This window comes from Hirundo rustica, chromosome 19 (genome assembly GCF_015227805.2).
Source record: "Hirundo rustica isolate bHirRus1 chromosome 19, bHirRus1.pri.v3, whole genome shotgun sequence".
NCBI classification, from domain to species: Eukaryota; Metazoa; Chordata; class Aves; order Passeriformes; family Hirundinidae; genus Hirundo; species Hirundo rustica.
The window spans coordinates 2,583,522-2,605,261 of record NC_053468.1 but is presented as its reverse complement, the minus strand read 5'-3'; the positions used below and the strand labels follow the sequence as shown (position 1 = coordinate 2,605,261).

The 21,740-nt window shown below is 44.4% G+C and overlaps 1 protein-coding gene across 4 annotated transcripts in view; it reads left to right on the top strand.

The window, feature by feature from the left end:
* The window catches only part of VMP1 (vacuole membrane protein 1), a 59,985-nt gene that overhangs the window by 12,157 nt on the left and 26,088 nt on the right, over positions 1-21,740 (top strand). For all 4 annotated transcript variants that reach the window (XM_040082211.2, XM_040082212.2, XM_040082209.2 and 1 more), the window contains 3 exons: positions 1,310-1,420; positions 13,031-13,198; positions 17,191-17,322. In XM_040082211.2, the coding sequence (XP_039938145.1) occupies positions 1,310-1,420; positions 13,031-13,198; positions 17,191-17,322 (411 nt within the window). The remainder of the gene's footprint in view (positions 1-1,309; positions 1,421-13,030; positions 13,199-17,190; positions 17,323-21,740) is intronic.

Below are 21,740 nucleotides of genomic sequence, written 5' to 3'. Positions count from 1 at the left end.
AAAGCACACCTCGGGTGCTGCAGCACTCCTTCACAGCTGCTGTCAGCAAGCTTTTCATAGTGCTGGGAGCTCTTGAGGGGAAATGTTATCCTGAGTCGTGGCAGAGCTTCGTGGTTCCCAAGAAATGATTGCTGTGTTTCTGTGGAAGCGTCTCCTGCCCAGCTGGGACAGGCACATATAGAGATGGAGAATGGTTTCATGGTTCAGATTCTATTTTTGGTTCTGTGATGCTTCTTTCTGTTTTCCAATGGTCGTTTAAAGGCTTTGTGGAGCTTTGCTGAGCACAAAGCCTGGTGCTTTTGCAGCACTGGTGGTGTAAGACACGGCTTAAGCCATGGCTTAAGCTTAGTGTTGGTGCTGTCTGCACCTTCCCCCTCCCCATTATCTCCTGGAGTTTCAGATGTTCCTGGAGGACAGAGAGCCCTTTTAAAAACCAATTCCAACTGATGTCACAGCTCTGAAATGAGCAGGTGCCCAGTTCCAGAGAACTTGCTTCCATCCCTCCTGCTGCGGTGTGGCACTGCCTGCCCGAGGGCTCTGCAGTTCTGGAGCCCAAATCCTGACTTCCCCGGTTTCCTTGAGCCTGCTGGGAAGAAACCTGATCCTCTGGGAGTGCTGAGGGCAGTGTCACCCTCAGGTGACAGCCAGCGCAGGAGCTCCCTGTTAAGGAGGTGTCAGCTGCGTGCATTTGGCATTTTCAGGATGTTTTTTTGTGCCCTGGCCTGTTGGAACCTGGATAGGAATGGTGTAAACTTCACCTCGGTGCTGTTGGTCCATGGATGGTGTAAAAGTGTCCACAGCTTGGTGTGACTTTCCCATAGCCCCTCATTTCTGGGTGCAGCACACAACCAGCATTTTAATGTTTTCCTAAAAGTAACAAACCTGCTACTCCCTGCTCCAAGATGCAACATCCAACAGACTCACTGGGAGTGCAGCTGATTTTATTCCTTTATTTAAACTGTTCAGACAATTCCCTGAGCTGCCTGGGCTCTGCTTGGCACTTTCTGGGGCTTGCTCCTCGTGGGCCTGTTGTGGATTTCAACCTCCTACTATTGAACCTGCATTTCCATCTATCTTCTTGGAAATTTGCTGATTCCAAGACGTGTGGGGGTTTTTTCCTTTTGAAAGTGCAGTTTCCTCTACATATCTGTTTTGTTACTGTAATAAATAGGAAATAGAAGTATTTAGGAGTTTATTTCAGCTGTTATAATCTAGATAAATGTGTGTGTTAGCTTGTAGCTTAATTTTCTCCCTTGGAGATTTCCTAATTTATATATTTTTTTCTTTTTTTGTTGCTTTCTTTGCTCAGTATGTGCGGTACATGGAGAAAAAGTTCTTCTGGTGTGCCTACTGGGTAGGATTGGGCATTCTCTCCTCTGTTGGGCTTGGAACAGGTCTCCACACCTTCCTGCTCTACTTGGTAAGGATATTTCCACACCATGTCCTTTCTGAATTTAGTACTTTCATTGTTGCATATTTTAAAAGAGGTGAATAAATAATTTTCTGCAAGTTCTAAACATTAAATACATCTAGAGTTGGTGCTCTGGTGGATGTTGTCCGTGTGCTGCACTGCATCATCATGTTCTGTAGTTTGCAGGCTCTGTGTTTGTTGAACTGTGGATATTGGCCTGCTGTTGGTTAATCCTCACTTTGAAACAATGAGCCAAATCTGCAAGCTCTCTCCTCTAATCTCCTCATTTAAATGAAGCCTGTTCTACTGTGTGTAGTTCAAGTGTTCCTTTTAAAAATTTTCAGAGTAACTTTTTTAGTAGCTTAAAGTGATCATTTTTCTAACTGAAGCCACCAAAGCAGGCAGCTGGTTTAAAGTTCAGTCTGTATTAATTTTGCTTTGAAAATAATAGCAAGAACAATATTTTTCTATGAAGATAAAATATGAAAATTTACATGATGTTGTTTATCTCAACTTAGCTATGAAAGTCAGGGAAATGTTTGGGTGTGTTTTGCTTTTGGCCATTGGATTAGTTCCTGGGTTATGAAACCACTGTCCTGGATTCAAGAAAAGGATTCATGGCCACAAAATAATTAAAACCAGTTCGTGCAACAAATGTCATCTTGTATTTGGAACAATTACAGATGTTTACTTTCAGAGCTGCTTCAATCGTTTACAATAACACAGAGGACACTACAAGAAAGTCCTGCCTTTCCCCCCAGCAGGGCAGTGCCTGGCAGATGGAATGGCATGGGATGGGCAGCCTCAGAGTTACTCTGACTGTAGCTTCTGCCCTAAAGATTGTGGAAGGGATTCCTGCCAAACAAAGCCAAGTTTGTGCATTGTCAGACCCTAGGCCACTCCAAGATGGTTTTGGCACGTGAAATCTTCCTAAGACAGCACCACTTCTTTTCTTAAAGGAGGTGGAACCTTTCTTTTAGTCTATGTTTAAAAATCAAAGTTCTAAATTCCTTCAGTTTAGAAAAATTAAATTCCATAGTACATCACTTTGATTATCCTGTGGGATATGTGAACCTCGTGGAGGTACTTAGGCCATGACCTGAGCTGACACTGAAATAATTTCTAGAAAGATACAATACTTCTTGGTTGGTTTATCAGTATAAATTATGGTGGGTGTTTGGGAAGTTAACAGTCTTCCAAATATTACAGGGATGTGTCACCCAGGAAAAGAAATTGAATTTAATATTGTTAGGGAAGGCATTTATTTGGAACATAAAAGGGAAGGTTTCATATAACTTTGTTAGAAGGAGGAAAAAGACTGAATAGATTACACTGAGTAATTAGAAGGTGGTTATAGAGTAAAAGGTAATAAAAACTTACCATCAACATCTAAAGTGTAATACTACAGGAGAAATACTGGTTTGCTTTAAATATATGAGGCAGATAAGCATATTTCTGTTTCACAGAGGGAATTCAGTGAAGGCAGTGAATGTAGGAAGAACAAGAAGCCAGGATTTATTTCCCTTTTTTCTTTCTCCTGAGCAAGATTTAGTGATTAGCACGGTCTCCTCAGGTCAGTTAATGCCTTCTGGGCACTGGCTGAGCACCTCACGGTTTACACCTCGGTGGAAGCCACGCGGTTGTTGCCACTAGATGGCAGAGGGAGTGTAAAAACAGCAGCTCCCGAGCAGTGCTGGCCTTTTGAGTACCTGAGCTGGCAATATTCTTATCAGTGCAATTGTAGCAGCAAGGTGTACACGGAATATGTTATCACTGGAGTAAAACAGGGCTTGGAACCTGCTCCCTGTGAGAGGGAGCAAGGAGTGCCAACATGAGGCTGCTGCTGCAGCTTTTGGGGGTGAGCTCTTTCAGAGTGGTGTTCTGGATTTAACCCATCTGGAAATAATGCAATTAGAAGCTCCAGCTCTCAAAGGGAGGAGTTGTAACTATTTTCCTTTGTTGTTTGTACAGCAGTTCCCTCTAAAAGTAGAAATATGACACATTAAGTGGGGCTCTCAATATTAACTTCTGCATCGCTGTTGATCTGCTTTTCATGTTCCATATACTTTAATTATATTTCTTCATAATGCTAAAACTTATTCTTCTGCTGACTCAAAGAAATGAGAAGTTACAAAACAAATCCTCCCCTGCTTTAGTGCCTGGAATTGCTGGCAATAGAGAATAGACCCAGTAAGTGCTTTCAAATTGCTTTTAATTAATTGCTCATTTTAAATCTGTATGTACAGGGAGATTGTTGGGAATGCAATTACATGCTGGGAGAACAATGCCCTTGGGCCCACCCGTGTGGTGCTGAGCTCTGCTGGGACTTGCAGCATTGTCTGTGCCACTGAGGGCACGTGGAGGAATTGATGGCATGTAGGCACCTGCTCAGGCTCCTTCAGCTGTCACACAGGTGCATCTGAATTAAATACACTGGATTATCCTTTCTTCACTGGATATGGCCATCCCCAAGCACTGGGCAGGCCCTGGAAAGTGGTTATGCAATTGTGTCTGAATTACTCTGATGTTTGCTCTCCCCGGCCTGCTTTTAGCTGTTTTTCCAGTGTTGAAAATTGTCATTTGTCTGGATCCTTCAGAGCATCTCTCACCAGCTGCTTTTTGGAGAGATCCCGGGGTTAGCTGAGAAGAGAGCACTTGGAAACAGTTTGCTAAAAGTAGAATTCAAAGCAGCCTCAGTGTGGGAGGGGTGTTGCTGCCTCAGGATCATTTTAGTTCACGTCTGATTTGGGATTTTTTTGGTCACCAATCCTCGGTGCAAGAGGGACGGCTCGGGCGTGTCAGTTTGATACCAGGCTTGTGATTGCTGTTCCTGTGATTCGAGAGCTTTCTTTGTGTTACAAAGGGCCTGAACGTTGGCCGATGTGTCAGTTCCTAGTTCAGTGCTGCTTCCTTCGTTGTTGCCAGCACTGGATGTAAAATCTGACATGGCTTTTTGGGAAACCATTCTCGTGCTGCACTTGGCACCGAGCTGAGGGCTGGCACAGAGCAAATCTTCAGCTCAGGAACAGGGAAGCAAGCCGCTCTTCCAAGAATGCTTTCCATTCTGACACTTTCAAAACAAGCCCAGTGGCATATTTTCCTGAAGCCCATTAAAGGTTTTTCACAATTTTTTTAAAAATAACCCTTAAAAATAGTAATCATGATGTGGTTCTGTAGGAAATAAAACCATTATGATTAATGACTCTAAATACTGGTTTTAGCAGTACATGGCTTTTTCCTCGGTCCTGAGATGTTTTCTGTTGGTGGTAGATTCAAATACGAACATCATGAATCACTTCATTACCAGCAGAGGATGGCTGAGGGTAACTCATGAGGAATTTTTGGTGTTTGTACATCTCTGAAAGATCTTTGCTACCGAAAATGAATGAATGAGGTGGCGGTGCCGCAGGGCTCGCGAGCAGGGGACAGTAGGTGGAGTGCTGGGTTGGGATCACGGGCTGTGGCCATCCCCACCCAACGCTCTGCCTCGTGCTTTGGTTTCACTTCAGCTCTGAAAAACGGATTGTCAAAAGATGTGGCCAAAAAAAAAAAAAAAAAAAGTGCTTAGAACGAGTGGTTGAGGGTGCGGTAACATCCCCTCTCCCTGGAGATGTGAAATCCCTGAAGGGATGAATAGTACCGAATTCCTCACCGCTCAGAGCTCTGGCTGTTTGCATTATTGGTGTTTTTGTTGCTTAAATGTGGATTTTATTTGCTGCTGCTGGAGTCGAGGGGGCAACTGCTGAGGGGGTTTGTGCTGGTGGCCGGGCGAGCACAAACAGGAAATGTGAGGTACAATAGCAACGGTTGTGCCGAGGTCCAGCCCGGATATTTCAGCGCTGGAATTTGTGAGTTTGTCAGGAATTCTTACAGTGGGAGAGGGCACGGCAAAAATAAAGAGCAGAAATGTGCCTTTAAAGAGAAAAGTGAGTCAGAAAGGCAGTGCCCTCATTGCCAGTGCTGCCCTGAGAGAGCCGGGCTGGGTTTGTCTGGCTTTGAGGGCTCAGCATCTCACTTTCATTCTGAATTGGTTCCCCTCAGCCAGGGCTCACATTCTGCCCTCCCCAAACAGTCACAGTTTGCAGCTGAAATGAGCCCTGTGTTGGCCCTACCCAAACTGGTTTAGGTTAGAATTTGAAGGTTTGAAAGCCAGACACTTGTGCAATAATGAGTCCATTATCTTGGGAAAAAAAAAAGATGCTGGTGGTGTAAATAATTTAAAAAAAAAAACAAACCCACGCAAATAAATGGTTTCCTGTCAGGACTACTGAAAGCTTTTTTAAGTCAAACCTAATTCCTTTTAGTTCCCTTGTTCCAGGAGCTGAGCTTGTAAGAGGACTTGTGATGAAAATTACTTAAGTCACTTATAAAGGAGAAACTCACAGAACAGGAGTTACTCCACTTTTATGAAGTAGACAGAATAATTTAGAAACCCACACGACTTATTCTCTTTTTTTTTTTCCTCCATTTACTTCCTCGTGACTAACAGAGGAGTATTTTCATAGTAATTATCAGCTTCAGGAGAAGTTTTGCTCTTTCCACGCAGATCATTCAAAACTATTGTGAGTAACTCAGAAAATGATGGTTGTGTGTGTAAAGGAAAAAGTGAGAAAGAAAGGCTGGGCTGCCTCAGCCGGGTGGGAGGTGCAGCAGTGCTCCCCTTCCCAGCGCTGAATTCTTTTTGTGAAGTGAGGTGCTCATTTCCAGCCCTCACTGTTCTCCAATTCACACGTCAACCTGCGAGCCTAAAACAAAGGAAATAAAAAAAGCTTCTGTCTTAATACCTGTGCTCACATTACTGCTATTGAATTGCTGAGGTGGTTGAAAGAAAAATATGTGGAGGGTGCAGAAGGCAGAAGTTAATTTTAAAATAGGTTGAAATGGAGCCTGTTTGTGTGAGGGTCGTTTTTGTCTCATTGCTCTGTCATTTGTTTCTTTCCTGTCTTTAAACTATTTCCTCCAGCTGTCCTAATCTTTCTACAGCAAACTGAAATATCCTGGAATACGTGGATCAACACAAAACTTTTTTAAAAATCACTTTTGCAATGATCTCACCAGAAATTCCTGCTTAAGCACACCTGGGCTCTGTCCTGCTTGAAACTGCAGCATTAATATTAATAATGCACTGATGAACTGGGAGGGTGTGCTGAATTAACTGGACACTGCAGCTAAATCACTTGTGCAGTCTGGGTGTTCCTTAAATCTTCCGGTGGCTCGCTTGCATTTTAAAAATCGGAGATGAAAAGTGATGTTTTCAAGGAGAAAACTGGTAACTTGAAGCCTTGGTCCCTCTGAGTGCTCCTGTTGTTGTGTGGGATGCCTGCAGATACCTACAGAGAGTAAACCCAGCACTGCTGGCTTAGGGCTTAGCTCGGGCTGTGCAAGAACAGGGTGATGGAGGAGTTATTGGGGTGATGGAGGAGTTATTGGGACGATGGAGGAGTTATTGGGGTGATGGAGGAGTTATTGGGGTGATGGAGGAGTTAATGGGACGATGGAGGAGTTATTGGGGTGATGGAGGAGTTAATGGGACGATGGAGGAGTTATTGGGGTGATGGAGGAGTTATTGGGGTGATGGAGGAGTTATTGGGACGATGGAGGAGTTATTGGGGTGATGGAGGAGTTATTGGGGTGATGGAGGAGTTAATGGGACGATGGAGGAGTTATTGGGACGATGGAGGAGTTATTGGGACGATGGAGGAGTTATTGGGGTGATGGAGGAGTTATTGGGGTGATGGAGGAGTTAATGGGACGATGGAGGAGTTATTGGGGTGATGGAGGAGTTAATGGGACGATGGAGGAGTTAATGGGACAATGGAGGAGTTAATGGGGTGATGGAGGAGTTAATGGGGTGATGGAGGAGTTAATGGGGTGATGGAGGAGTTAATGGGACGATGGAGGAGTTACTGGGACGATGGAGGAGTTATTGGGACGATGGAGGAGTTATTGGGATGATGGAGGAGTTATTGGGACGATGGAGGAGTTATTGGGACGATGGAGGAGTTATTGGGACGATGGAGGAGTTAATGGGATGATGGTTGCACCCTTTTCTTCCTCCTGAGGGTTGATGGACTTTACCTTTTAGAAGCTGACGCCCTGTTTTCATTATCTGCTCTCCACTTCCTCAACATTTGTTCTGTTGGATCTCTGCCGGGAGGGCACATTGTGCTTCTCCTCATTTGATCCCTTGGAGTTTCTACTTTTTTTTTTTTTTTAATGCACAGCCTGAACTTTACACCTTTCATGTCCTGCTTCCTGGAGCAGGTTGAAAATAACGATAATTGAGCAGAACGATCTCTCATTGGAGATTCTAAAGCCAATCACCACTGCTGGTAGCAATTTGAATAGACGCTGAGGTTTATTCTTCAGAAATGAGTGGATGGCTAGGGAAGGGCCAGGAGAGAACACTGACTGACTATTTTATTATTTTGTTAATGATTTTCTGTTGGCAGCAGCAGATGAACTTGAATTCTTGCAATTGTGCCTCCCCCTGACACGAGTCTGTCTGTTTCTATAGAAATTAATGTAAGCACAGCCTTAAAAAAAATCTCTTTTCACGTTACTCCTTAGAGCAGCACCGTGGCCCTTCGCACAGGCAGTGGTGCCGTGTGCTGCTCGCTCAGTGGCTCTTGTTTAGTCAAATTCAGAGTTTGTGGCCGTTCATTTGGAATTTCCACCAGCTCTGCTCTGTGGGGCAAGGCTTGGCTGAAGTGGGAATAGAAACTGAACCACAGCCACGTGAGTGTAAAATTAATACACGTCTCAAAATGCTGTGGAGGTCTTCTAAACCCAGCCCTGAGCACTTGCTGGATGTTTGTGTCACTTGAGGATGCTCCAGGTGCAGGATTCCAGCCAGCACCACATACCAGACGTTATAAAATCATGAGACATTTTAATCTCGTAACACAGACAGACAGACAAACTGCACATATTTACCAGCCACCTCCAGACCAAGCTTCTCCCTCTTAATCACAGAGCAGTTCTCTCTGTGGGTAGCTGTCCACGGCTCTCAGAGATAAAAAAGATGCTGTAACTGTGGTGTGACTTTCTGGAGAGGTGTAATGACTTCGTGGATAACTATGGGATGAGTCGTGGCCTGGGGCACCACTCAGAGCATGTTTCCCATGAGAAGCAAGCTTTTGTTTTTCCAGTTTATCTCCATCAAATACATCATGACATGTTCCCCCCTGTGCAAAGGCTGAGTCTTGAACCCGGTGTGAAAAGCAGGGCATCCATGGAAGAAAAGAGATTTTTACTGCATTAAGTTCAGCAAGGAGTTCAGGGTAATATTTTTCTTCCTGGCAGACATATCACTTTTCTTTGAGAAATGTTTCTAAATTAAAGCCAGTCTAAAATTATATCTTCCCCCAAAATAAAAGGTTAAAATTAGATGTGGTTGTTCTTGTATCACTTGAGCAGCCTGGCTGTTCTCTGAAGGGCCATGTGAGAAACCAACACTTGATACAGGATTTGTTTGGAGCTTTAATTGACTTCCCGGTCCAGGTGCTCAGAATGATTAATAATGTGAAAGTACTATTCATTTTTAATTGGCTATTCAGTCGCTTTTCCTTATGGTAAATACTTTCTGCAGTAAGAATTATACAGATCAGCATGTTCTTAAGGATTTTAACTCGTGAGTTTTTTTACATGTGGCTGCTGTCTCTTTCTATTTCCACAGATAAATTTCCCAGCATAATTTATAGATAAAAAGGTTTTTTACTTTCCAGAAATTTCATAATGCATCACTTTAAAGAACTTATTTCTGTCCCATTCCAAATTTGGGTGCCTTCAATCACTGGAATCAAACTCCTTTGATGGCCTGTGAGTTCAAGAGTTCGAAGTTACCTTCTCGCAGACATTGGGGTTGTGCAGACAGAGATTTCCAAACTCCCCTGCTCTGCTGTTGCTAAGAAATAGATTTATGTTGAGTTCATCTCGATGAGCAAATCTTGTCTTGTTTGATTTGCAAATTGTACGGATATTTCTAACACATCGCATTCCGGCCTGACCACAGGCTCCTTCTGGTCGTCAGCAGTGGCAAGCGAATGTTTCTCACCCGAGTCAGCAGAATGCTTCTCCATTTCTCCTCTGCTATCCTTTGTTAGTGCCTCCTGCAGCTTAAAAGGGAAAAAAAATCATTGGAAGGGGGTGAGGGAAAGGCAGTCGGTGTTCAGGATCTTGCATTCCTTGAGTTTCGGTGACTTTTCCTGCTTTGGTCAGGAGCAGATCTAAATCGCCCGGGATTTAGTGTTCGGTGTGATGGGTTTGAAGCAGTTTGGTCCTTTTCAGAGGCAGAGCTACAGTCATGGTCCAAGGGGGACATCTGAGAGGACTTCCCCAAGTGCTGAAACAAACGGAACCATTGCAGGGAGGCAAAGCACTCAGTATTTCCTGCAGCCCCACACAGAGGAGGAGGAGATGGTGGAGGAGGTGTTATTTGTGAAGGGGATTAAAAAACTGGATGAGAATGAATCCTCCTGGGTGTAGAGTCAGGGATTTTCCAAAGCTGGCACCTCGAGCCTGTTTGAAGCTGGTTCCCTGCTCCATTTAAAGAGTTTAGGTTTAGAGTTAAACCCTCACTAAATAGAAATGAACCCCCCCAGTGCTGCTCCTCCTCCCAGCCCTGGGCCTCTTCAGCCTTCATTGCTTGGAGGTGCTCGGTACCAGGGCTTTGGGGGAGCTCCAAAAGCAGATCTTGGGGGTGTTGCTCTGAGCCTGCCGAGCCTGGGACAGTGTCCCTGTGACCCACAGGACACCTGGGCACGGGAGGGGGACACGGGATTGCTCTGCTTGCCTTCGGCTCGCTCCGGTTCCATCCCACACTTCATCACTGAATGAACCATTTGCATTTATTCCTCCCTCCAGTTCAAATGTGGCTTCTGTGGCTTCCACCACTCCAGCTTTTTTCCGTTATAAAATTGTTTACATTGCTCTGGGAGAGTTCTGTTCCCTTGGCCTGGCCTTCAGGTGGCCGTTTGCAGCTGGTTTGTGAAATGCCTTTTTTTTTTTTAATTTTTTCCATTGGCTACTCCCTGTGAAATTTTTCCTTTTGCAGACGTTTGTTGAGGCTGGGAGGGCTCTCAACAGGGGAGTTTTGAGGTTGTTCAGCCACTTCCAGGGTGGCAGCTCTGCTGGGAGAGGCTCCTGCAGCATCTCCGGTTGGGGATTTTGTCCTTGTGTGCTCCCCTGGGATTTTAGGACATGCTTTATCCACCTTGGGCGCACTTTGGGGAAGAAATCTTGGCTGATGCTGAAGCCTTGCGAGGGCTGGGGGCTGCTTATTGCTACTGAGAGCAGCGATTCAATTTGTCTCTTGCTCTTCTAAATGAGCTGGCTGTAGTTCCTCTGTGCAATGGTGTGTATTCCAAATTTTGTGGAAGTGAAAGCCCCACCTCTGGATTCCCACAGTATCTCACTGCCTTGGCCACAGCCTTGAGTGGTCATTTACAACTCAGACACGGGGGAATTTCCTCCATGCAAATCTGCCTTGCAGGAGAGTTTCACTGCAAATTTCTGCAGGTGAAAAGCATTAATATTAGGATGATGACTTGAGACTTTTTTTTTTTTTGGTCCCAAGGTATCTGTCAGACCTAGGGAGGGGCAAGCAGGGGATGGGATTAAACTCCCCAAGTTTCAGAGTGGAGAAAGGTTCCCAGGCTTGCCATAAGTGTACTTTGCAATTTTAGGGAAGTTTCAAATCTCTTTGCATCTGCCCTTGATGAGTGAAAGAGAGATGTTATTTATTTAGCTCTGAAGCTGCTGTGGAGATGATCTTACTACAGGTACCAAGAAGTTTATTGCCGGTGGGACCTATAGGACTATTAATAATATAAATTATTACTCATTGGTTCATTCCTCCAGTCTTTGTTTTCCCTTCCATACCAAAATCTCTCTTGTGTGTCAATTTCTGGATCCTCTCTTTTTCAGTTTTATTTCATTGAACCTTTTTCTTCTGCCCAAGAGAGTCTGTGCCTCATTTATCATCTCACAGGCTTTGTATTTCTGCAATCCAAAATACACCCGAGCACTTGGAATGAGTAAAGCAACAAGGAATAAATAAAAGAATTTTCTTGCTATCAGAGCAGCTTGTCCTGTACCAGTTGTCTGCCAGAAGAATGGGTTTATTTTGAATTGCTTGCATATGACAACAGTAGTTGCAGCTGCCATACAGAAAATATAACTGGTATTTTATTTCAACGCTCTTAATTCACTGCCACTGAAAAATTCCAGCGTGGATGTCATTGCCTCAGTCCAGTGCTGTGAAATGTTGGTGAGTGAACCTCCTGTTCCCAGCAAATCCAGGAGTGATGGAGCTTCCCCCTTGGTGGGGGCTTTCACCCTTTAATGTGCAAATGAAGCTTTTGGGGGCTGGATGCGTCCCTGCATTTCAGAGGGAGCTCTGGGAGCCCTGTGCAGGGCTCAGCTCTCTCACACTTTCCCTCTGTGCTGTAATAAATCGAGCTTTCTTTTTTTTTTTTTTTTTGGGGGGGTATGGTATATCAACCTCCCTTATTGCTCTAATAAAATGAAAATAAATTAAGATTGCAGATAAAAACGTAGAAGAAAATTGCTGGCAATATTTCCCAGCACGATGTCAAAACCCATCAAATAATGAACAGCAAAAATTAACTTTGTGTGATTGGTTCTGCGCTTAATGAAACTTTTAGATTTATTTAAATCTGTGGTTTTTACATAAAGACCTCACTTTAATGCAGTAATTTTATTTTTTTCCCCCTCCTTCTTCCCTGGACAGTGTTTCCATGACCTTTGTTAAGTGATTGTTTTTTAGCTACAATGTCTGTTGTTCAGATTGTTTGAATTGCTTCTCGATTCTTTTGTATTAAAAATAATGGCAATTCTTTCAGGTTTTTAAACTATGTAGCAATTCATTTTTAAATAGATTTTTATGCTTGTTTTATTTATGCTTGTCCAAAAAAATCTTTCAGTGTAAGATGGAGACCAAAATTAATTCAGTTAAATGGTATTTAAATAATGTTTGAGTTCTGAATTACATTTAAAACTATTTTTTTTAAGCAAAAAGCAGTGTGGTCCCTTTCTTGTTTACTCAGAAAAAACAGACACAAATTAAACAACTGGCTGTTGGAGAAAAATACAGAAGTTAGGAAAGTCTGCTGCAAGATGTCATTAAACCCAGTCATTAAACAAAATCAATATATAATTTAAATGCCTAATCCTCTAAAAGGAGCAGTAGGGGAAACACCTCCTCTAATAAAGCTGTAGGTCATAAATACCTTAAGGAGAACGTTGTAAAATATTTAAAAATTCCTGCTTTTTTTAGAAAAGTAAGGGTTCTTATTTCTCCTTCTAAGTGGCAGGGCAAAAGCTAAAAGGTTCCTAAACATTTTAGTGGCTCGAAAGAAAGATTTAATTTCTTAGAAGTACATTATTAGCTCAACATTGCAATTCAGATGGCCTTAAAAAAAACCCCTCCAACAACCAAGAATTTGACATAAATAACATTACCAACGGCCAAAGTGAGAAGCACGAAGTTTTAGCCTGGGGACAAATGGTGGGGTGAGGCTGATTTTCACTTTTATTCTAACTCGCATAAAATAACGATCGAAATCCGTTTGGGTTTTTTTTGTTGTTGTTTTTCAGGGTCCGCACATAGCCTCAGTCACTCTCGCTGCCTATGAATGTAACTCCGTGAATTTCCCCGAGCCTCCTTACCCGGATCAAATCATCTGCCCCGATGAGGAGGCGGCTGCAGGCTCCATCTCCTTGTGGGCAATCATCTCAAAAGTCAGGCTGGAGGCCTGCATGTGGGTAAGGCTTGTCCAAAAAACCTGCCCTTGCCGCTTGTGCCGTTCGTTTCTGCGGCCAGCAGCGGGCAAGGATTCCTCAGGCAGCTAAATAATGATGGGTCACGCTGCCCAAGGTGAAGTGGAAAGTCGCCTTCCTGGTGAATCTTTTAGCCCTGAACATTTTTTATGCTTTTTAATAGGATATTCCTGGGATAGTTTTATCAGCTGCGGTGCTGTTTGCTAAATACCAGCAGGAAACTTGAAGGCTTTTGGTGTAAAAAGTCAGTTTTAGGGAAGGGTGTCTGCACCCCAGATGATCTGGCAGCTCTCGGGTCTAAGCAAGAAATAATTCCGAATATTTGGTGCCTGTAACACGAGTGAAGCTGCAGTTCCTCACCTGCAGGACTCAGGCTCTCGTCTCACAGCTTGTTCTGGGCTGCAGCACTAAATTCGACTAGATTTTAAAAATCCATTTTCCACATTTTTATATCTTTTATTTCTGTTTTTCTGCCTGTTTCCACTTTTCACTTAAAAGCTGACCTGCTTTTCCTGTTTCAGTGAATCAGGGTCTTAGGAAGCGCTGTCATTGGAACTTCCTTTCCAATGGTTTTCCTCTTTTTTTTTTTTTTTTTTAATCTTCAGCTTCTTGTAGAACTTTAATTTTTGGAGGATATTGGCCAGCCAGGCTGTTTTTTTCATTACATGTAGCTCATTTTGAACTGCAGTTTACACAGATGCATCTGCTGTGAACTACATGCCAAATTAACTTTATTTTGCTGCTGACTTCCTGTCCTAGCTGATGATTTAATTACTAAATTCTTGGTTGTCCGACTCAAATGCAGAGAAAGGAAATTCTAAAAACAGTATCTGATGCCTGCCCTGGTGTTCTTTAATATATAAGGCAACTGGTTGTTATAAATTTTTTAAATAGCAGCAGTTGTGTTAGTTACAAAAATTCCAGTCAGGTTGTGTGAGTTTAGAGATTAAAATCAAAATAGTAACAGAGAAAGTGGACTCAGAGCCCTGTCAAAAAGCAAAGTGCAGCTTAAATTTCACTCCCAATGAAAGGCCAGAATTGCCTGAATGCTCAGTAAACATACAAATACTTACAAGACTAAAAAATGCATAAAAGATTTCTCTTGATTTTCTTCCTCTGCTGAAATCTGTTTAATAGAGACAAGCAATAAAAAATGGCATTTACAGCTACGTTTCTAGGGTTGCAAAATAAAAATGCAGCTGAGGGTAAACATCTCTTGCTTCATCTGCAGCGTGTAAAAACTGAGCTATGAGGAGAATTAAGTTTAGAAATGAGTGAACAGAGTTGCAGCCTCCGGAATCTCGTGTCCTCCAGAGCAGCAGTGAGGGAGAACAAGCAGTTCCTTCGTGCTCTCGAGTTCCTTGGATTAGATTAGGGAGAGGACAAGGCAACAGGAGCATTGGTATCCCGCTTTTTCACCCTTTCACCCCCCTTCTTCAAATTCTCTGTCAGCTACCTTTGCTCTGAACTCTGTCTCCTCTGGGTTTTCCCTGGGGAGCATCCTCTGTCTACCAGTGGTGTCTCATGTAATGTTATGCTTTCTTGGAATGTTTCGTGAGTACATAAACATTGCTCGCTAATTTCCTGTGAGCCAAATCAAGTTGGCAATTGCTGCTGCTGCTCCCAGAGTGTTTCTTTTGTCCTAAGTCCAGCTCACTCCTTATGGAAGCTGTGGAAGAGACTTATTTTGGAGTCTGTCGCTCTTGAACTAAATGTCCACTTAGCAAAGATAACGGTGACTTCCACAAAGTGCAAAGGCTGATTTTTTGCAAACCACCCCAGGATGACTTTGCAGAGCTGTGGCTGTAAAGCTGCCCAGGCTGAGTGTGCTGTGGGGTGAAATGTGAGGATTTATCTGCACAAGGGTCACGAAAGCACCAGCAGCCAACTTCAGCTAGAGATTAAAATCATTCCTAGTCCCCAGCGTGTCAGTGATGGCCGTTCCTGCTGATAATGAGGATTAAATATCCCTGCGCCCAAGGAATGATGAGGTGGGATGGAAGCGATGCTTTTTGCAATCTGTAAAAGTTGGCTGCGGCAGCCCTGGCCTGCAGAAGGGCTCAGAAACAATCTCGTAGGTGAATGCCAGTTTTCACAGCCTCCCATCCCACAGGGACAAGGAATTCAATACTGCTCTATATTTTTAATGTGTTGCAGCTTTTTTGGTTTTTTTACAAGAAATAAGGGGAAAGAATAAAAACGTTTAATTGCTCGGGATTAGCAGAACAGGCAGCCTGTGTCCTGAGCAGGATCAAATCTGTTTAAAAGACTCTTTCTAGTGGAGTTATTTCCCAGTTTCCTTTTCTGAATGTAAAAGGATTTTGATTAGCATTTGCCTTTCCAGTTTGTTGTGAGTCCAAGGAATCTCCACGTAAAACTGGTATTTAGAGTTAAATGGTGAAAATATCCAATGTTACAAAAAGCAGTTAAATAGTTACTGGTTCGGAGCCCTTAATTGCTGCTTTTTCTTTTCTTTTTTTTTTTTTTTTTTTTTTTTGCTTTTATGCACTTAAGGAACCTATCTCCAGCAGACATGAAATCATATGATTTTTTGTTGCACTTCTGAAATGTTTTGTAATAATGAGCATGTGACTTAGCCAATTTAAAGAAAGTTCATGTCCAGTACACACATGCAGACTTCTTCCTCAGTTCACAGAACGAAGCCAAAGCAAATTGGCAGAGCCTGGAGGAGCAATGTGACTTTTTCTTCTTGCATCACCCTGAGAACATAACCTCAAGTTAATTTTTCTGAAGTGTTGTTGCTACTGTTTTCAGGCTTATCTTCCCCTTGTGCCAGAAATATGCAGATTAATGAAGTTCAGCTTGTTGCAGTCATTTCAAGTTTTTCTTCTCTGGAAAACAAGGGCATAAACATTTGAGGCCGTGCACTTTGGGTGCTTAAACTGAGAATTTAACAGCTTGGGTAACTGCGGTGGTATTTAAAACCACAACCTGTTGATTTGGAATATCCACAGCAGCTGGAATTCTTGCTTGCAGCTGTGTAGAGAGCAGGAACAAAGGAAATTGCAAAGCTTTCACGTTGCTTCAAAGGAGGAGAAAAGCATTTGTTACTCACTGCTGACCCTGGGAGAGAAAAGCCATCTGCAGGGAGCACATTCCCGTGCAGTGCCCGACTATTGTCTCTTACCTGCCCTAAATTTAAACCATCCTGAGTTAATTCAGAGTTCCTGTTCCATTAGCCTCTGTTTATCCATATGTTCAATCTTAGCTTGTGTCTCTTTTTTCCCTCGGTTAAGCTAAAGCCGCCTTTACCCACAAGACTGAAATGACTCATTTGATGTCCTGAGAAAACAAATACAATTTTCCTGCGGTGAGAAAGCAGCCATCCTTTCATCTGGGGTTGGCTCCAGCTATCCCAGCCGAAGGAGAGGGGAAAACTCGAGCTCAGGCTTGGCTTAACCTCTCTTTCCCTTGCTGTAGTAAAACCTGAGCCTGTTTTCTAGCAAACACTTGCCCGGAGTCTCATGACTGAACAAGCAAACTCCGGGACAGCACTGGGGAGGAGCTCCCGGATTATTCTGGAGGCCCCCGGGGATCAAGGGCTGTCACATGCCGGGGAATGTGTCTGGCATCATGTGGTGGGGTGAGACACAGCAGTGCTGACTCAGGACGTGTGGGACAGCGGGGATGTGGGGGACAGCAGGGCCGCCAGCCCCAGCCTCCCAGGGCTCCGGCCACGCGCCGCTCCGCGGGGCCCCGGGGACGCGCAGGTCGCGTCCGCCTGACCCCGCAACCCCGGGGCTTCCCCCTGCACAGGGAAAAGAGAGGGAAACAGGGATTCCGAGGGAACGGCTTTCCGTTGGAAATGGTGGGAATTCTGAGCCGGTGCATGAAAGCAAGCTGCTCCCAACAGCCGGTCCTGTCGGCTCGGAGAAGGGCCGCGGGATTTGCGCGGGTCACGTGTTTCGTGCTTGGGAATAAACAGGAAAAGTAAATCGGGATCGTTCTTTTCCCAGGGTGCTGGTACAGCCATCGGAGAGCTGCCCCCGTATTTTATGGCGAGGGCAGCGCGGCTCTCGGGTGCCGAACCTGATGATGAGGAGTACCAGGAATTCGAGGAGATGCTGGAACACGCAGAGACTGCACAAGTAAGGACAGCGTGCAAAAGAGCAGAATTAATAAAACACAGAGCCACTAAGAGGGAGTAAATAACCAGCCCAATTAAATGAGAAGGGGCCAGAAAGATCACTTGGTGTGAGTTCACAAGAGACTTCCCAGGGGTGGAAAAAGATCCTGCACTGGGTGATACCTGTGGTGATGGGAGGACAAGAATGCAGCTTGTTGAAGCAGATAAAATAGTGCAGCCAAGTATTTGCTACAAGTACTGCAATTATTTACAGTTCCAAGAACAGCACAATAAAGGTTGGGAGACACTGGGCTGGGAAAACAGGGGTAGAGGAGCTGCTGTTCCATAATCTTGGTTATTCTGGCTGCATTTGAAGCCTCCCAGGGCCAGAGATGATTTTCAGCCTCAGCTCATCCCTTTCAGATGACATTTGCCTGCCTTGCCACTGACACCCTCAGGGATCAGTGTGTGACCCATTCATCAGCCTGAGGAAACATTTTTCCTGATGTGGAAGTGCAGCAAAGCTGCTCCAAGCCCCTTTTTTGTTGCTCTTGTCATTTATTTTCTCCAGGGCTTAAATAGTGCACAGTTTGCAATTGATGCTGCACATCAGTCAGGTGCTGCTGTGGGTAGTTTTTCCTTCAGGTCAGGAGTTTGCATCCTGGTCAGAAGTTCCTGATAGTGTTTTAGACGAAATTAAACATTTTTTCCTCGTGCTGCTTGCCACCGAATTCTTCCCTCTGTATTTTTCCTTCTTATCCTGTTTTGTCTGCCACTAAGTTGAAACGGGTCATGAGACTGCTGTTAAAAACCAGCAGATGCTATTTACCATGCACTGATGTCTTTAAACAACTTTGCCAGGGTATTTTCTGGAGATAAATATATGCTTTTTTTTTTTTTTCCCCCTCCTTCAAAAAAATGGATGAAGCTTTTCCATGAAAGTGGTTTGTCTGGAAATACTGAATGCAATCTAGTAATTCTAACAGTAAACCCTGTGTTTCTTGAGAGCCTCCCCCTACTAGAAGGTTCCAAAGGGTTTTTCTGCTATTATAAATAGTAAATTCTTGTATTTTTTTTTTTTTTTAAAGATGCAGCAGGGGGAAAAAAAAGAATCTGCTTTGTTCTTTACCCTCCCATCAATCTTCGCTTTGCAAAGTAATCCCTTAACTGTACGAAAATCAAGTTGTGGTAAAAAAAACAACAACGAAACCAGTTCAATACATGACTTCAGTATCTGTGTTTACTGAAACTCTCCCAGCAAATTATACATGTGTACAGTTGTGGGAGCAGCCAGAGATGGTTTCCAGAAGGCACAGTGAGATTCTTGGGAAGAAAATTTTTGCTAGAGAGCGTTTTGTCAGGCCAGGCCAAACTATAGCTGTATTGACTGCCCGGAGTACACAAATGGCCTTGTGGAATTAATGAAGAAAAAAGTGATGCTGTTATTTACCAGTACTTTTGATTTTGTTTTCTTGGCAATTGAGTTTGGACTGAAGCGTGTTGTTTTGTGGATGGATGGCCAGGAAAGGAAAAAAAAAAAAATCTCTCAAACTCCACTTGTGGTTTGGTTTCTATAAACTCTTTTAACATGAGGCTTTGACAATCCGATTAAATTGTATTGTGCTCATAAAACTGACAGTTCAGTTTTTTCCATTTGCTAATGTGACTTCCTTTTTGCTTTTGGCTTCAATCATGTTTTCTCTGGATGTCTGTGGGAGACAGGCCTGCCTTTCCTATGACCTCTGTAAATCCCAATCTCCAGCACTGCTTATCACTCTTTGCCCCATAATTTGTATTCATGAGCAGTGGTGATGTCTATTTTTAAATTGCTCATTAACAGTCGTTATTACCTCCATCAGCTTTCTCCCACTCTGCCGAGTTTGAAGCCTCACATGGGGGCTGTGACAAGTGTCCTGTGCCTTGGGGATGCTGCAAATGCTTGATGTCAAGTGGCAGGAGCATTTTTTCAGCATAGAGGTCTCTCTGCATCCAGCTTTTCTGAAAGGTTTGGGAATGGGGGTTGGATTTTGAAGGACAGCTGAGCTGCTCTTTGCCTACGAGGCAGAGCCAGCTGCTTTGACGTTTTTGCTGCGTGTGTGTTGTTCACAGAGCTCGTTGCTGCTGTTTCTCAAAAACAATGGCAATTTGGAGAAACAGATGAGCATCTTCTCTGGTGAGAATAGATCGTGGCTACTGCATCCAGCCTGAAGGATGGATCTGGGAGGGGGAATATGCTCCTGGCTGGGCCACAAAAAAACCAGCCAAAAAAGGGACCTAAGAGGATTAAACGGCGTGAAGGTTTAGTGCTCCATTCAGAGCTGCACAGAGTAAAACGCCATTTACTTTAAAGAGGCTATTGATGGATTTCTGTCCCCGATCTCAGATCTGAGTGACCTGTCTCCTTGTGCTGGCTTTTGAGAGAGCTCATTAACCTGCAGCCGATGTGTCTATCCTGTACTTTCCATTAGCACACCTGAGAAAAAGCCCCTTATTTTAAAGGAACACTCACTTCTGCTTCCTCTGAGTGTCCCTTTGTGTGCTCCCAGTGAGTTCCCAGCTCAGTGCAGGGAGTCTCAGAGCTGCCTTGTGGCCGTGCCCTGCAGAAGGGGGTGGCTTTTCTTTTGTCCCCAGAGCTGCCACAGGGCAGAGCCCAGCGCTGGGCTGGGATTTGTTCATCCTTTAGGCAGCGTTTCAAACGGCATCCCAGCTGCTGTTAACTCTCTTCCAGTGGAATTCCGGAGTGAAGGAGGGTTTTATCAGAGCTCCCCTTTTAGCCACAGGGAGTATCTCCAGAGCAACCTCTCAATTAGGGGAAGTGAACGCGCTGCTCAGTGCTGGGGCAGCACTTTGGTAATGACACAGTCGCGGACGCTTTGTGCAGTTCTGCGTCCCCACACGCGTGAGCACGGACTCTCTTTTGCCAGTTTAATAGCTGCTGGTTGGTAATTCTTCTCGGTTCTCTGTCATGCCGAAACACTTCAAGCTGAGGAGTGAAAAAGCGGCTTTTGGTGCCAGCTTCCCTCGGGGTACTCGGTGACAGTGCGTGGGCCTGGCTGTATCCCGGTACTCCTTGCTAAGAGGGGAAAGTACTGCTATCTTTGCATATCTAATCCTTAATGGCTGTGAGTGTTTGGCTTCATTAAGTGGCATTTCTTTAAGAACTAATGATTTACACATCGGGGCTTTGCTTCTGTGCAGCCTCCCCGCAGCCAAATTTCCATGTAAAAATATTTTCTAGTTGCCTGTGTTACTATCAGCCACTGCTGTTTGTTTACTCCCCGAGCCGTGTCCTGCCTCGGGAAGAATAGAGGCTTGGAGAAGGGTTAAATCCATGGAAATGCCGAGATGCAGCAGGACTGGTTTGGAAATGACTGAGTGCCATCTGCACGCTGGCTGTCAGTCGTTGCTGGGACCTGTTTTTGCCTCCACTGAACCTTTACTGGTTGTGGTTTGTCTGGCCATCACATGACTTCTCTGAAAATTCCCCCTCCCCTCCATTTCCAGTAAACTGTTTGAACAGGAGTGACTCAGACTGAAACCAGCTTCCCTGTAACCACAGGGCTTGTTAAAGAATTTGTCAACGTGGACTCGAGAGGGTTTGTATTAAACTGAGCTGCAACCGCCTGCCTTGGGTCGCGGCAGGAGCTCCGGCGAGCCCCCTCTGCTCCCCGAGGGCTGCGAGGGGTTAAAGCCCCGCGTCCTGGCGCACGCATCCTCCCGGCTCTGCGGAAAGCCCTCGCCTTGCTTTTGCACAGCTTCACGGGGAGCTTGCTCCGTGCAGGAGCGGAGCAAAGTCCGTGCCACACCCGGGAGAAGCCGTGTTCCGACACGACGCTGACTTCACTCGCGGGGAATGATTAGGCACGACTAATGAGTGAAATCTCGCTTAATTAGCAGCGTTTAAGATGGCCAAATTCAAAACGGATCTCTTTCCCCGTGGTTAAATTAACAGCTCCTATCTGATAAGTTCCTGCTTGAAAAGGCTGCTGGCTTTGTTTAATCAACAGCGTTTAAGGGTACTTGGTACAAGAAAAAAGAAGTTAAAGCAGACCACAGGCGGGTTTTTATAAAGCATTTATCATAAAAATGGAAGTGGAAGGGTCATGTACAATAACTGGGAAACCTTGACTTCTTTTTTAATTCCTTTTTTTTTTTTTGCTTTCCCAGAAACCACTCGTTGAAACAGAACATCAAATCCCGCTCATCCTTTCTCTCGCTCAGTCTTCCTCCCTTTCCTCGTCAGCTTCCTCTCTTTATTCATTGTGCTGCACCAGGAGGTTGCTGCTGTGGGTGGTCACCAGGAGGCTGCTCCTCACACCCTGCATTCCTCAAGCTTGATGCCTGTATCTGTTCGTAGCTGTAGGGGAGGTTTCTTCCCTCTTTTATGGTGGCCTGTAATTAAACAGAAATTCAGAACCGATCCAACCTCCTTCAGCTCCC